The 14,265-nt window shown below is 41.6% G+C and overlaps 1 protein-coding gene across 5 annotated transcripts in view; it reads left to right on the forward strand.

Annotated features, from left to right (window-relative positions):
- Nucleotides 1-14,265, forward strand: part of RPGR (retinitis pigmentosa GTPase regulator) — an 84,853-nt gene that overhangs the window by 15,632 nt on the left and 54,956 nt on the right. For all 5 annotated transcript variants that reach the window (XR_012898416.1, XR_012898417.1, XM_075913244.1 and 2 more), the window contains 4 exons: nt 1,300-1,449; nt 4,401-4,559; nt 12,146-12,301; nt 12,989-13,113. Coding sequence is in view for 3 of the 5 variants with exons in the window: in XM_075913244.1 (XP_075769359.1) it covers nt 1,300-1,449; nt 4,401-4,559; nt 12,146-12,301; nt 12,989-13,113 (590 nt within the window). In the remaining 2 variants the exon portion in view is untranslated. The remainder of the gene's footprint in view (nt 1-1,299; nt 1,450-4,400; nt 4,560-12,145; nt 12,302-12,988; nt 13,114-14,265) is intronic.

Here is a 14,265-nt window from a genome sequence, read left to right on the forward strand (position 1 = left end):
CAAGAGCCCTTGCGTGCAGCCCGGAGCCGGCGGGAAGTCCTGCTGACTCTGTGCTGCATGTGGCATGCCAGTTTTGAAAAGCACAAGAGTCCCCAGTGCGGGCTTTTGTGCATTTCAAAGCAGCAGTGCAGCATGGAGCCGGGGGTCAGCATGGTACTCAGAGTCCCCTGCTGACTCTGGGTTCCATGCTGTGCTGCCGATTTAAAATGCCATGTGGAGCCGGGTTCAGCTGGGAACTCCTCAGCTGGGGACTCTCCAGCTGACCACAGGTTCGGCGCAGCATTTCCCCAGAACCCGGGGTCAGCTGGTGACTCCCTAGCTGATCCTGGATTCTGAGGGAATGCCACGCTGGAGCCTGGGATCAGCTGGGGAGTCCGCAGCCAACCCCGGGCTCAACGCACAGCTGAGCGCAGAATCAACTGTGCGGCGCTGCCCCTTTGAAACACGAAGGCGGCATTCAAAGCAGCAGTGCCACACAGTTGATCCCCGGGTCAGCTGGGGAGTACCCAGCTCACCCTGGCCTCCATGTGCGGCAGCGCCACACAGCTGATCCCGATCTCAGCTGTGTGGCGCTACCATTTTGATACACTGAGGGTATGAACTAGGGTGGTAGTGTAGTTTGAACTAGGGTGGTAGTGTAGACATACCCTGAGGCAGCGTTTCAAAGCAGCAGCGCTGCACAGCTGAGCAGTGATCAGCTGTGCAGTGCTGCCCCTTTGAATGCTGCCTCCGCTTTTCAAAGCAGCATTGCCGCACAGCTGATCCCAGGCTGAGCTGTGCTTTGAAATACTCCCTCTACCCCCCCTTTTCTGCCTCTTTCTGATAGAGGCAATGGGGAGAGGGGAGGAGGGGGGGAAGAGTCAACTAGTCCTTAACATCCCTATCCTGAAGTTTACTCATAGGAATAGGGACAAGCCTACTGCGTTCATTAGAATGCATGTACACAGACCACCAGCAACTTGTAAGTCTGACAGTCTCTAATTTTATTGCTTACTGGAGAAACATATGTGGAAATACATTTTAAATGTTGTACTGGTATGGTCTAATATCACTAGGTCATTAAATATTCCATGGCACATTTAAGAAGATTCTGGGGGATGGGATGCCTTGATATCCCTGGCTCTGTGATTTGCTGTGTTGAGTGGCAGTTGATAGCTGTTAAGCAACAGCTACATTTCAGTACTATCATACAACAGAGTGTGTGAACTGCCTCTGCATGATGGAAGCAACAAGTAAATGTAAATATTATTGTTAGCCCTGTTTTGGTTTTAAATCTGACTTTCTGCCATTTTATTTTAGAGGATGGGCAGCTTTTCGTGTGGGGTGACAATTCTGAAGGTCAGATTGGCCTGGCTGGTGAAGCCAGTGTATGTGTACCTTGTCAAGTGGATGTTGGAAAGCCGGTTTCCTGGATCTCCTGTGGATACTATCACTCTGCTTTGGTAACAAGTAAGATGATGATACATTATGTAATAGAGATAATAATACCTGTGGTTCTCTAACATTGGTCTTTTTCACCTGCCAAATTTCATTAAAAATAGCTAACAATACATTAAATACTTACCTCATAATCTATGCCACAAGTACATTATATAATTATAACTAGAAAGGAAAATGGTGTGTGTACTTGAGAATTAAAGGGAAGTCTTACAGGGAATATCTATTTAAAATGTGTTCCATACTGTGAAATTTGGGAAACTGATGGTCATTGGAACTTGATCTAACACTGGTTTTATTAACACTGCCTTCTAAATGCCTAAGTTGGTTGCAAATTAAGGCCCAGATTCACCAGGACCCTTTAGCTGCTTTGTGCTGCTCTGGGAACACAAACCTAATTGGTCCATGCACTCTGGCTACTTTGCTGTACCACTGAATTAAGTTAAAATTATCTTCAGATCATTACAAATATTGCATATTAGCATTCTTTGCCAATTTCTTTTTTCGTAAAGCTGCTTAAAATGGAACTAAGATTGAGAAGAAGTAGCAGTAATTTAGGGGTGAACAGTGTTTCAGAGTTGTTGTAATTATCCCCAAATCAGCACTATCAACCAGGAATTTCAGACTTCACTGGATGTTGAAATAAAAAAAATCCCAATTAAGGCATGCAAACAACCTTAAATTTGCTCTGTACCAGCATTATGAAAGGAAAGGGGGGAGTGAAGAGAAAAAACTTTATTGAAAAATCATTTGTATACCCTGTGCAAGATCCAAGCAGATTTACAATTGGAGTAGCGCATGGCTTGTTCCCTAATTAATTCCTCCAAGGAGCTGCTGGCAGGAAGAAATGCTGTATTTTACACGAACTTCTGGGAACATTCTGCTTTTCTGAATACTTCAGTACTTGTGGGTTCTCTGCTATCCTTTGCTATCCACTGATTGCTGTTGACACAATCCAGCCGCAAATAGATAAAAATGGAATTTTCACAAAAATGAAACATCAGTTCAGTAGAAAAACACAATGGGCCAAATACAGTCCTGGGCAACTCAGGTGATTTAAAGAGAATTGCTTCAGTGATTAATTTGACCCACAGCTCTGCAGACACAGTGTCTTGTAAAGGACTAGATTCTGAAGTCTTCATTCTGTTTTTAGCTATGCAAAACACTCACTGACTTTGTAACTCAGCAGGGAAAGGGGGAGCCATTGTATGGCTCAACTTGGCGGAGGAGGATGCAACTAAGCTGGGCTGCGAGAGGAGCCAGGAAGCCTTGGGGGAGAGGCAAGGCAGAGGGTGGGGCTGGCAGCAGGGTGGCCTTACAGGGCAAAATCGCTCATCCGGGACTACTCAGGTTCCAAGGGTGCTGGACCAGACAAGTCCAACATGTAAACAGTGCAGGTATTTACAGGCTAGTGTTTTGGAGTCTGTGGTCTGCATTTTTCAAGAGTGTTTAAAAAGTAGTTTTATGAAAGTGTGTTTTGAATTCAGAGTATTTGAATATGATCCTTTAGAAGGGTTTTCAAAGTTGTCACGTGTCCACTCATGTAAGCTGCTAGGAGGCACTTTATGTAATTGTAAGAGCACTGTGGTTCGCCGTTTCCAGCCATGGGAAGCTCCAGGAAGCAGCAGCCTGTCCCATACCGCTTCCCACAACTCCCCTTGGCTGCAAACAGTGAACTGCAGCCAATGGGAGCTTTGAGGATAATTAGATCAATACAGGGTCTTGCAGCCTGCCAGCAGCTTACCCATGCGGGCTTGCAACCCAACTTTCAAAACTCCTGCTTTAGAGTCTAACATTTGCTGTGTTTATCAGTATTGCCTTTTAATTCTGTAAATGAGGTTTATTCATGCTTAAGTTTATTTGGCTATAATTATGGAAGAATTAGCATATCTCAGAAATGTACTCTAGATAAGTATCTATAATTAGGTTTTAATAATGGGTCAGTTGCCAAGTGTTCTAAGTAATAGCTACAGTCTCATAATTAACACATTTCCCTGAACACCTAGCCTTTAGTCTAAACATTTATTTTTTTTGGATTTGCTTCCTAAGAGAAGTTTATTTATCCTCTTATTTTGGTAAATCCATCTGTGATTAAAAACAAAATCAAGTTTTTTTTAGAGAATACATACTTCTATGGTGATCCTTTCTGCCAGTTTCCTACCTCACCTAGTTGTTCACCACTCCCACTGACTTCAATCGATGACAATTGAATGTGATTGAGTAAGTGGCGAATGTTGCCCAAATGTAAATTACTAACCAGTCTTACTTCTGGAAAGATTAAATGACTTTGTATAAAGTTTGCTTGTTATAAAGGCCCTGTGCATGATAACTCGATAATAGTAATAATATGTAACACTCTAGTTGACTTCAATAGTGATTAGAATGGGAGTTGTGATACCTTGGGATCTCTAAGAATCAAGTGTTGTTTTGCTTTTCTTCTTGAGAGACTCCTAGCATAGGGAAATGCTCTTGTTTTCTTGAATTTATATTTTTTTTAATCCAAAAAGCAAAGGGTAGTCTAACAGTTGTGAAATCATGAGAAAATAACTTGGCCCAGCCCTGCCTTTTTAGTGAAGTACAGGCAGTCCCCGGGTTACATGGATCCGACTTACATCGGATCCCTACTTACAAACAGGGTGAGGCAACCCTGCACTAGCAGCTCCCCCCCAGCAGACCAGGGAGACGCGAAGCTAGCGCCCCCTCCCCCCCCAGCAGACCAGGGAGACGCAGAGCGGCTTTTCTCAGCGGACACTTCAGCTTGAGAATAAAGGACTGAGGGAAGTGAGGTGTGGGAGAATAAAACTGAGCTCCGGAGAAATGTTTGGCTAGAGTTTCCCCTACAATATGTACCAGTTCCGACTTACATACAAATTCAACTTAAGAACAAACCTACAGTCCCTATCTTGTACATAACCCGGGGATTGCCTGTAATATGAATCCAGCTCTGTTTTGTATTTCCACAGGAGATGGTGAGCTCTACACTTTTGGAGAGCCTGAGAATGGGAAGCTGGGTTTGTTGCCTGAACAACTGAAAAATAATAGGGTTCCACAGCCTGTTCCTGGAATTTTAGAAAGAGTTAATAAGGTTGCTTGTGGGGGAGGACATACAGTGGCACTTACAGGTATGCAAACTGGTTGACTTTTCTCTGATCCTGGAGTTAAAAAATAACTTTGCATGATAGAACAAACACTCTTGCAAAATGTCAAATAATGCCTAGCCAAACTTTTGTTTTCTCTTATTTGATGGAAAAAAACCACAAATATCATTTTTAGTGAGGTTTCTAAGAAAGCCTCCTTTTTGTAAATGACCTTGAATATGAGGTAATTAGCAAGTCACTTTTCTGACTATAACCACTCTTTAATGGCTGTGAAGAAAAAAGCATGATCCAGGACTGGGATCCAATCCAGGACTGGGATCCAGTGTTTCCGCTATTCTTTTCCATGCATGTGAGGATTTTTTTCTGTCCGGCTACGTCTAGACTGGCATGATTTTCCGCAAATGCTTTTAACGGAAAAGTTTTCTGTTAAAAGCATTTGTGGAAAAGAGCGTCTAGATTGGCACGGACGCTTTTCCGCAAAAGCAGTTTTTGCGGAAAAGCATCCGTGCCAATCTAGATGCGCTTTTGTGCAAAAAAAAGCCCTGATCGCCATTTTCGCGATCAGGGCTTTTTTGCACAAAACAAATCTGAGCTGTCTACACTGGCCCTTTTGCGCAAAAGCTTTGCGCAAAAGGACTTTTGCCCGAACGGGAGCAGCATAGTATTTCCGCAAGAAGCACTGATTTCAGACAGTAGGAAGTCAGTGTTCTTGTGGAAATTCAAGCGGCCAGTGTAGACAGCTGGCAAGTTTTTCCACAAAAGCAGCTTGCCAGTCTAGACAGCCTCCATGTTTTGAATACTTTTGTATGTGCACGAAAGCATGTACAAATGTGCACCACTAGTAAAAACAAAAAACCTAACTGTGGGTGTTTTGCTAATCAGTTGGGCAGCATTTGAATCTCTCCTGAGTTGCCACAAAAGCACACAGCCTACAAGGAACACAGCTGCTTTCTAATCTACTCTTGGGGGAACTCTGCTCAATGTGGATGTGCAGAATTCATGTTCCCAACTATCCCCCCCCCCCCCCCCCCCGAAAATAATTTCTGCCCCAGAAGTGTTGCTGTTCCATCTTTTTCCCACCAGAGGCCTCTTAAAAGCAGCCAGCTGTTCTGGCCCACAGCAGTTTCTGGTGTGTGAAAGGTGGAATTGTGTAATACTTCTGGGAGGAGGGAGGTAGGGAAATTCTGTGTGTGCCTACCGTTACAGAGTTCACTTGGGAGTAGAAGTTCATCACAGCACCCTGCTTGCAGACCCAGGTTAAGACCGAGGCCTCCTGGGGAAGAGGGGAGGTGTCATAGACTGGGGACTGAAGTTCAGAATGGCAAGTGGAGGTTCAGACTGGGGCACAGGCTCAAGAACTAGTGGGGTGACATTGTTGACCTTGGTAACAGGAAGGTTAAGAGGGTGCAAAGACACATGGGGGTAGGAGTTGTGGGGACAGGGACACATATGTCAGACTGAGTGGGAGAGTCTTGGAGTCAGTCAGGGTCTGCATGGGAAAGACTCCCCATAAACACCCTAACAATCCTGCCTCTCCATCTGCCTACTCCAAATATCACTGTTCCATATTTCTCCCACCCATACCTTACAACCCTCCCGGTTTACTCCAGACTCCTTCCCTCTCCTTCAGCTCCTCTGTTACCCCAACTCTTACAAGCCTTTAGGGATGTTAAATATCAGTTAATTAAGTAATCGAGTAGTCAATGGAATTTCCATCAACTACTCGATTAGTCGGTAAGATGGGGAAAAGGGACCGCTCCTGCTGAAGCTTTGCACTTTGAATGTATTGAAAGTGCAGAGCTGCAGTGGGATTAGTTCCTGGGGGCAATGCGAGCTGGGACTGAACAGCGCTGCCCCCAGGACCACTACGGCTCTGCCTCTCCTGCCCTCTTCCTCCTCCTGCCCCGCACCGCGGAGACAATATTAAGGGGAACCAGCTTTTAAGTTGGCTCCCCCCAGCACCGGCTCCTGCTCCCTCCTTTGCTGCATCTGATAGAGAGGCAATGAGTGGAGAGGGGAGCCTATGCTTATTGGGTAGTCGCTTGACTACTTGACTAGTCGCTTATATACCTACAAGCCTTTGCACTGTTTCTGACCGTTTTGTATTGTAATGTAAAAGAAATACTCAAAGTTGTGCATTAATATGCCTAGTAAGGAATTTATTTGTCAGAATCTTTTTTTGATCTGTGTTGGTACAGATATTCTTGCTTACATATATCTTGAAATAAATTATCAAAATAATTGCTACTGGCATGATTGTATTGTTATTTTGACAAAATATATAACATTTAGCAGAATCTTAAAATATTGTGTGCAGAATTTTCAATGTTTTGGTGCAGAATTCTCGCAGGTGTACTAATCCTAGTTCCAATGTAGTCCTGCTATGGTTTTATACACAGTACTTAATGTCTCTGCCTCCATATGTGATGCTATTATATAATACCTCTCAGGGATTCTTTGAGAATGTATTCATTGTTTGTATAGTGCTATGAAGTCTAATACACAGTGTAGGCTATTGCTAAACTAACTTTTCAAACAGAAAAATTACACTACTAGCTCTTCACTTTCATATTTCTAACTTTTGGCATTTTTATTTGTTTTCTTTATTCTTACTGAATTCTTAAATTAGATCATTCAGTGTTTGTTCTAGTTATACTTCAGCTCAATCCTGCAAATATCCCACTTTCCTGGGAGGAACAGAAGCTTCTTGGGTGACTGGAACCAGTGCCTTCAGTTTATATAAAATCTAAACTTTTAGCTAAAACAAAAGAGGAATAAAATTCTCTCTCATGGTTTCATAGACTTTATGGCCAGAAGGGATCATTGTGATCACCTAGTCTGACTTCCTGCATATTTCAGGCCACAGAACCTCAGTCACCCACTCCTTTAATGGACCCATAACCTATGGCTAACCTACTGAAGTCCTCAAATCATGGTTTGACTTCAGGTAACAGAGTATTCACCATTCACACTAATTAAAACCTGCAAGTGACCCATGTCCTGCCCAGAGAAAAGCTTAAAAAAAACAAAAAAAACAAACCCAGGGTCTCTTGCCAATCTGAGTTGAGAGAGAATTCCTTTCTGACACCAAATATGGAGATTTGTCAAACCCGGAGCACATGAGCAAAACCCACCAGGCACATACCTGGGAAAGAATTCTCCGTAGTAACTCAGCGTCTCTCCCCATCTAGTGTCCCATCTCCAGCCACAGGAGATTGCTGCTAGCAGTTGCAGATCTGCTGTATGTCCTTGTAGGAAGTCTTATCATGCCATCCCCTCCATAAACATATCAGGTTCAGTCTTGAAACCAGTCAGGTGTGTTTTGTCCCTACTTCTTTCCTCGGAAGGCTGTTTCAGAACTTCACTTCTCTGATGATTAGAAATCACTTAATTTCAAACCTAAACTTGTTGATGACCAGTTTATAGCCATTCATTCTGGAGTCTACATTGATGCTAAACTTAAATAACTCTTTTCCCTCACTGGTATTTATCCCTCTGATGTATTTATAGAGAGCAATCATATCTCCCTTCAACTTTCTTTTGGTTAGGCTAAATAAGTCAAACTCTTTGAGTCTCCTAGCATAAGGAGGCAATATAATGGACAATTGGGAAATATAATGGAATTAACTGACATTCAGCTGCCTAAAATGATCTAGCAATGTTAGTTTTCCTGAAAAGAGAAGAAAATTCAGGCAGTGTGCAGAGTTTATTTTCAAAGGTCTCCTGAAATTCAAAGGAAAATGAGGAAAATGAGAGTTATAGGCTAATCTGGATGGGGAAGGAATATTTGTAATATTTTGATAGCTCTCCTTTGAGCTCTCTTGTTATAAAAAAAACAAACTCCTCAGATGTGCCTTCATGCTTCATACCCAACCTGTATCCTTCTAGAAATCTCTGTCCATCAGGGAGTACATGGATCTCATCTTGAGCAGTGGAGCACTCTTCTAAGGAATCATGGTTCCCCTACATCCTCATTTCCTCTAGCTATGGACACTGCAGATCAAAAATGTGAAAATTACCTGGATTCTTTGACTACCATTGCTTTATCTGTAATCTCAGCTACCAACTTCGAGGTGAGGCTTAGATGTACCTATTGACAATTGTATGAAGGTGTAGATCTCATGAATAATGTGATAGTGAGGAAGAAAGATTGAGGTCTTTGATCATTTGCCAAATGTCCCCCCTCCGCATGCTCAAAGCCAGACTGATGAAAAGAAATCTCAAACATTGACTCATAAGTCTAGACCCTATTACCAGAAGCACAGTTATGCTGCTTGTACCTTTGTTTTTCTGCTGTCAAACAGAATGCTTGATGGTACACTTGAGTCCTAATTCAAGCCTTCTTGAACATATCCCCTTTTAAAAAATTTTTGGGGGACCATCTTTATCCTATTAAGGTGGCATGGTATGGAATCTTGTTCAACTGTAAGTGCTCAAGATAGTTTGAAACAGTTTTGCTATGCCTTTGCACTCTAGCCACCAAAACTACCTCCCTTTCTTACCCATTTACAGGTATTCCTTTCATGAGGAATTGCTGAGAAGGATATAGTCATAACCCTTCTGTCCTGAGTAGAGTTACAGAAGTTATTCCTCAGCAGAATCAGAGAAAGAGGTGCTCTTTCCAGTACTACTTTCGCCCTAGTATTTTTGCTGGGTTGGTGTTTTTTCTATTACCGGCTCAAACACTCAGCAAATGCAGTATAGAGGTCTAGGCCTCAATAATTGCATTATAAATCTAAGTGATGGTTTCCTGACATTTGTTTTTATGTATTCCTTAAAGACTGCTCACAGGAAATATTCTTCTTTTCTGTGTTGGAGAGGATCATTACAGGCAGTCCCCGAGTTATGCGGATCCGACTTATGTCGGATCCGCACTTACGAACGGGGCTTTCTCGCCCCGGAGCTTGCAGGCAGCGGGACCGCCCAGAGCGCAGCGGTCCCGCCACCTCGACCTCCGGGACGAGAAAAGCTGCTCCGGGTGCCCCTGGTCTGCTGGGGACCATCCCCAGCAGACCAGAGGCACTGGGAGCAAAGCTGCGGCTTTGCTCCCCGTGTTCCTGGTCTGCTGGGGAGGGGGGGCGCAGCTAGTGCGCCCCCCTCCCCCAGCAGACCAGGCTTTTGTTGTGGACCCTGGGGTAGAGCAGCTGGGGTGCTGCTGGGTTGGTTCTGCAGGGACCTACCTGGCAGCCCAGCTGTTCTGTCCCAGGCTCGAGATTCAGCCGCTGTTGAAACTGATCAGTGGCTGATTCCAGGAAGCTGGGGGCAGAGCAATTCTGCCTCCAGCTTCCTGTAGTCAGCCCTTTGTCAGTTTCAGCAGCAGTGGCTGAATCTGGAGCCAGTTCCGACTTACATACAAATTCAACTTTAGAACAAACCTATAGTCCCTATCTTGTACGTAACCCGGGGACTGCCTGTACCTATATTTCTTTTTTCTTCTGCACCTGAAAATTCGCTTGAGAAAGTAGGGAGTACTTTTCATCTCATTCCATTGCAACTGACTGTTGAAAGCACAGATGTTCAAAGAGGCTAAATTGATTTGCCTTGCAGAAGAGCATGTTTCATATCTTGGTGTAGCTGTAGACCTAGAGAACAATACGAGAAAACACACAACTTAAGCTTATCACATGTTTATCATGGCAAGGTCAAAAAAGGCCTTTTTACCTCCAAAGAAATGTCAAGACATATTTGAATGTTTTTAAGACCTTTAGAATTTATGACCTCATGAATCCTGGAGCATCCATTGACAGACTGAGTGTGAGTCTTCAGTTCTGCTTAAAGAAAGTAGCTATTTCAAGAATAATCCAGTCTTATCTGGGAAGTCTAGTTATCTATCAGTTCTTCTGTTAATTGGAATTAAGGGATCTCTTTCTGATTTCTTACTTGAATGGTTTGTGATCCTATTCTGGATAATTTTCCTAGCACTGAATCTTCCAGCAGAGGGAGCTTTAATATTAAATATAGTAGGAAAATAATTTTACAAAATATTTTACATGCTTAATATACAAAGTAACTTTTTTCATGACCTTGTGATTTTGCAGATGAGACCCTTAAAACTGTTTTTAAAGGGTGGTGAGGGGAAAAGATATCTAGTAAGCAGAAATATTTTTCCAGATTTGTGTTACAAGGCCTGATCCTCTGTTCTTTGTTGACTTTATGGTACAATTGAAGTTAATAAAATATGTTCCGCTAGTAATGCAGGTTCTGCTCCACCTCTGTTTTTTCCCCTATCCCTCTTCTCCCACAATAGAGATAAGGTGAAGGTGGGAAAGTGGTTGGGAGATATAGCACTGGAGTAAATGTAAAGTGTGGTTTGTGTTTAAATGTGCTTCCAGTTTATTGCTCCTCTGAGAAGGCAGCAAAAAAATGTTCAGTTATTTTATGTAGGTATGCAAAGCCCTGGTGTCTCCCCTGGAAGAGTTTGTGCTTGTCCTGCTTCTGGTGTTCTGACATGGCATCTAGCTCCCTGGGCAGGAAGTGTTTCTGCCCCATTGTGGCAGTTTGGCTTTTACCCCACAAGTGTGAGGAGCAGCTAATCGCCCTGCTTCTGGTGTGCTTCTGCTTACACTGTGATCCCACAGGAAATCAATGTATGTTCAGACATATTCACTTCCATTCAGAAGTCTGGTGTTCTCCATTTCTGTTGGTAGTAAGATATGTGGCTCTTTTAATTCCACTTAAAAATCATCAGATATTTTCAACGTGTACAAACATTTAAAAAATTGTAAATAGTTTTATTTGCTGAATTTAACCTTGACATCTGAATTATCTTGATTTGTGAATAAAGAGGAGGTTTCAAAAAGCAAATGTTCCTGGCATCTGCTGGTAGTGGTATGGATAACATATATGAAGAGGAAAATTAAGCTCCACATATATTGCAATAACAACATTGTCAGCATTTTTAATATTTAAGGAATATCAGAGCTGCAAAGATTTCGATAATAGATAAAAGGCTGCCCCCGACTTGTGACGCGATTGGTTCCTGGAAAGCGTCGCAAGTTGGGGGCATTATAACTCGAACCCTCATTTACAGTAGGCGCCGTATGCCGTCATAAATGTGGGCCAAGGACGTAAGTCGGGGGGGGGGGGGGTTCAGCCCCTTCCTCGCTTACAGAAATGGTTGTCAGTGCGGGGGTTCGTAACTTGGGCAGTTGGAAGTTGGGGGTTTCCTGTAATAGAGTTTTGTATGTGGCAAGAGGTTCAAGACTAGGCAATTAAGGAGGAAAATATACATAATGATTTTTAAATAATTGTGCTCTTGTGTTGATCTCAGGTATAATATATAACATTGTATAACTTTCATTGGCTGATTTTTACGTGTGCATATAGTCAGTAGCTTATTATGCAAAATATGTCATGAAATAAAATACATAGTAGCTCATGCCAATTTATTTTCTGTATATTTTGTTAAATGTTTTGGAGGGAGGGCAATTCTTAATTTCATTCTCCTTTTGATTTTTTCTCTTTCATTAGAATCACACTTTAAGAATTGATAAAATATTTTTTTCATTTTTTTTAATGAAGTTGGAGGGTGATTGATTTCTGTTTTGCCAGTAGCAGGAAAGTCATAGTTGGGACATATGTACTGTTTACTTTCCATGTATAATTTTCAGAAACAGATGTATATACCTTTGGCCTTGGACAATATGGGCAACTTGGACATGGTACATTTATTTTTGAAACCTCAGTACCAAAAGCTGTGGAATATCTGAAGAAGCATAAAATATGTAACATTGCATGTGGGGAAAATCATACAGCTGTAATAGCAGGTATGTATGCTGAAAATTCTGAAATGTAGTTAAAATGATAATGTTTTAGAATTTATTATATGAAATTTTTTCAGTACAAAATGAGTATAGTGAAGAATCAATATACAAATTTAATTTAAGGTCAGCTGACTGCCCAAAGTTACAGAGGGATCAACGGAAGAGCTAGATTGGAATTCAGGAATTTTCTTTTTGACTTTCTGTATATTCTTATTTCTGTAGACAGTTCTGCTTATTAAGGAAGTTGTAGCCTCACAAACTCCTTCCTACCACTGATGTATCAGTCTCAATTTTGCTACATAGTGGTATTACATTTTTATTAGCATATTTTTTTAGTTATCAAGATTAACAATTCCAGACAATACTTTTGTCTGAAAATGTGTTTATCTTCTGAACCATATTCAGCAGTTTAAAGATCATACAAATATTTGTTTGGATTTGATTTTTGAAAATTAAATACTCCTTGGTTTCAAAATATATTTAATTCTAGTCTTATATCTATAACAATTTTGTCACATGCTTTTAATATACCTTCTGTGCCCACAAAAGCTTGTGATACCATCTACATGTTCTGTTAGTTTATAAAGTGCTACCAGACTATTTGTTGTTTTTTTAAGTTTATCCTGTACAGACTAACTCTGCTACCTCCTGAAGCTTCTGCATTAGTAACATGTTTCTTTTTCCATGGAGACAACGGCCTTATGTTTACTTTTGGAGATGGGCGACATGGCAAATTAGGACTCGGAGAAGAGAATTTTACTAATCAATTCATACCCACCTTATGTTCTAATTTCTTGAGGTTTACAGTCTATTTGGTAAGGCTTTGCTTTGTTATCTTTTCTCAAGATTTGAAATGCACACTCTTTATAAACATACCTCACTAAAGGAAATCTGAAGTTTAAAATCATGTTTGTAATATTTCTTGATAGTATTTTAATAATACTGTAGATTAATACTGAAATAATGTTAAAAAGTTTTGTTTTATCTACCACTTCTCAGTCGCTGCTTCGTTTCTTGCACTGTGATCAGTTTGGACCATAAAAATAGACACATCAGTTTTTCCTTCAGATTATTATGCGCTTACACAATAATGCAATGTTAAGGTTGTAAACACTTTAAAGAAATCCATAAAATTAAAACAAAAAGCTTTTTAACATTTTGGTGAATTTAGGAATAGACTCCATCCCAGTGTCTGGACCTTAATATCAAATATTATTTATAATATAGGTTATTTATAAATGTTCAATAACATGAAAATATATAAAAAAAATGTAATCAAAAAATGATGAGAAAAAGACAATATTGTTCTCTTACTTTTTTTAAAGCTTTTTTTTTTTAAAGCTGCTGGTATTTAAGAAAAGTGCTGTAACGCCGGATCCAAATCATTCAGAAATTGAGGCAGGCCCCCCAAAGATCATGAGGGCCATCAGCATACCCCTTGGCTCATGTTCTCAAGGTTTTATCTGCAACACTGAGAGCTAGAAACTTTTTTTTTAATAAAAGCTGAGGTTCTCATGTAATAAGTTGTCTCCCAGACTGGCTAGGGCTCCAAATAAAATATCAAATATTAAGAAACTTGTGGTAACTTGCAAGGTTTGGTAACATTGTATATATGTCATATTGACTAGCATAAAAATGATTTACTAAATTCCTTTGAAAACAGATGAATACTTTTTTGCTTGCTTCTACAGGTTGGACCTCTCTGGTCCGGCACCCTTGGGGCCTGACCAGTCCTAAACAAGGGAATTTGCCAGATATGGGAAGGTCCCTGCTAAAGGCCACTCAGCACACCTCTTCTCCCCACCATCGGCCCCACCCCTCCCCGCCATGCTGCTGCAGCCCTGGCAGCCCGGACTGCCGCTTTTCAGCCCCGCTACTGGGACTTTGGCCCTCATACCAGCCCCAGTCCTGCCGGGCTTCAAACTATCAGCCCTCTTGCCACTGGGTCTTCCAGCCAGATTCCCTGT

The sequence above is a fragment of the Pelodiscus sinensis genome, chromosome 1 (assembly GCF_049634645.1).
Source record: "Pelodiscus sinensis isolate JC-2024 chromosome 1, ASM4963464v1, whole genome shotgun sequence".
NCBI lineage: Eukaryota > Metazoa > Chordata > Testudines > Trionychidae > Pelodiscus > Pelodiscus sinensis.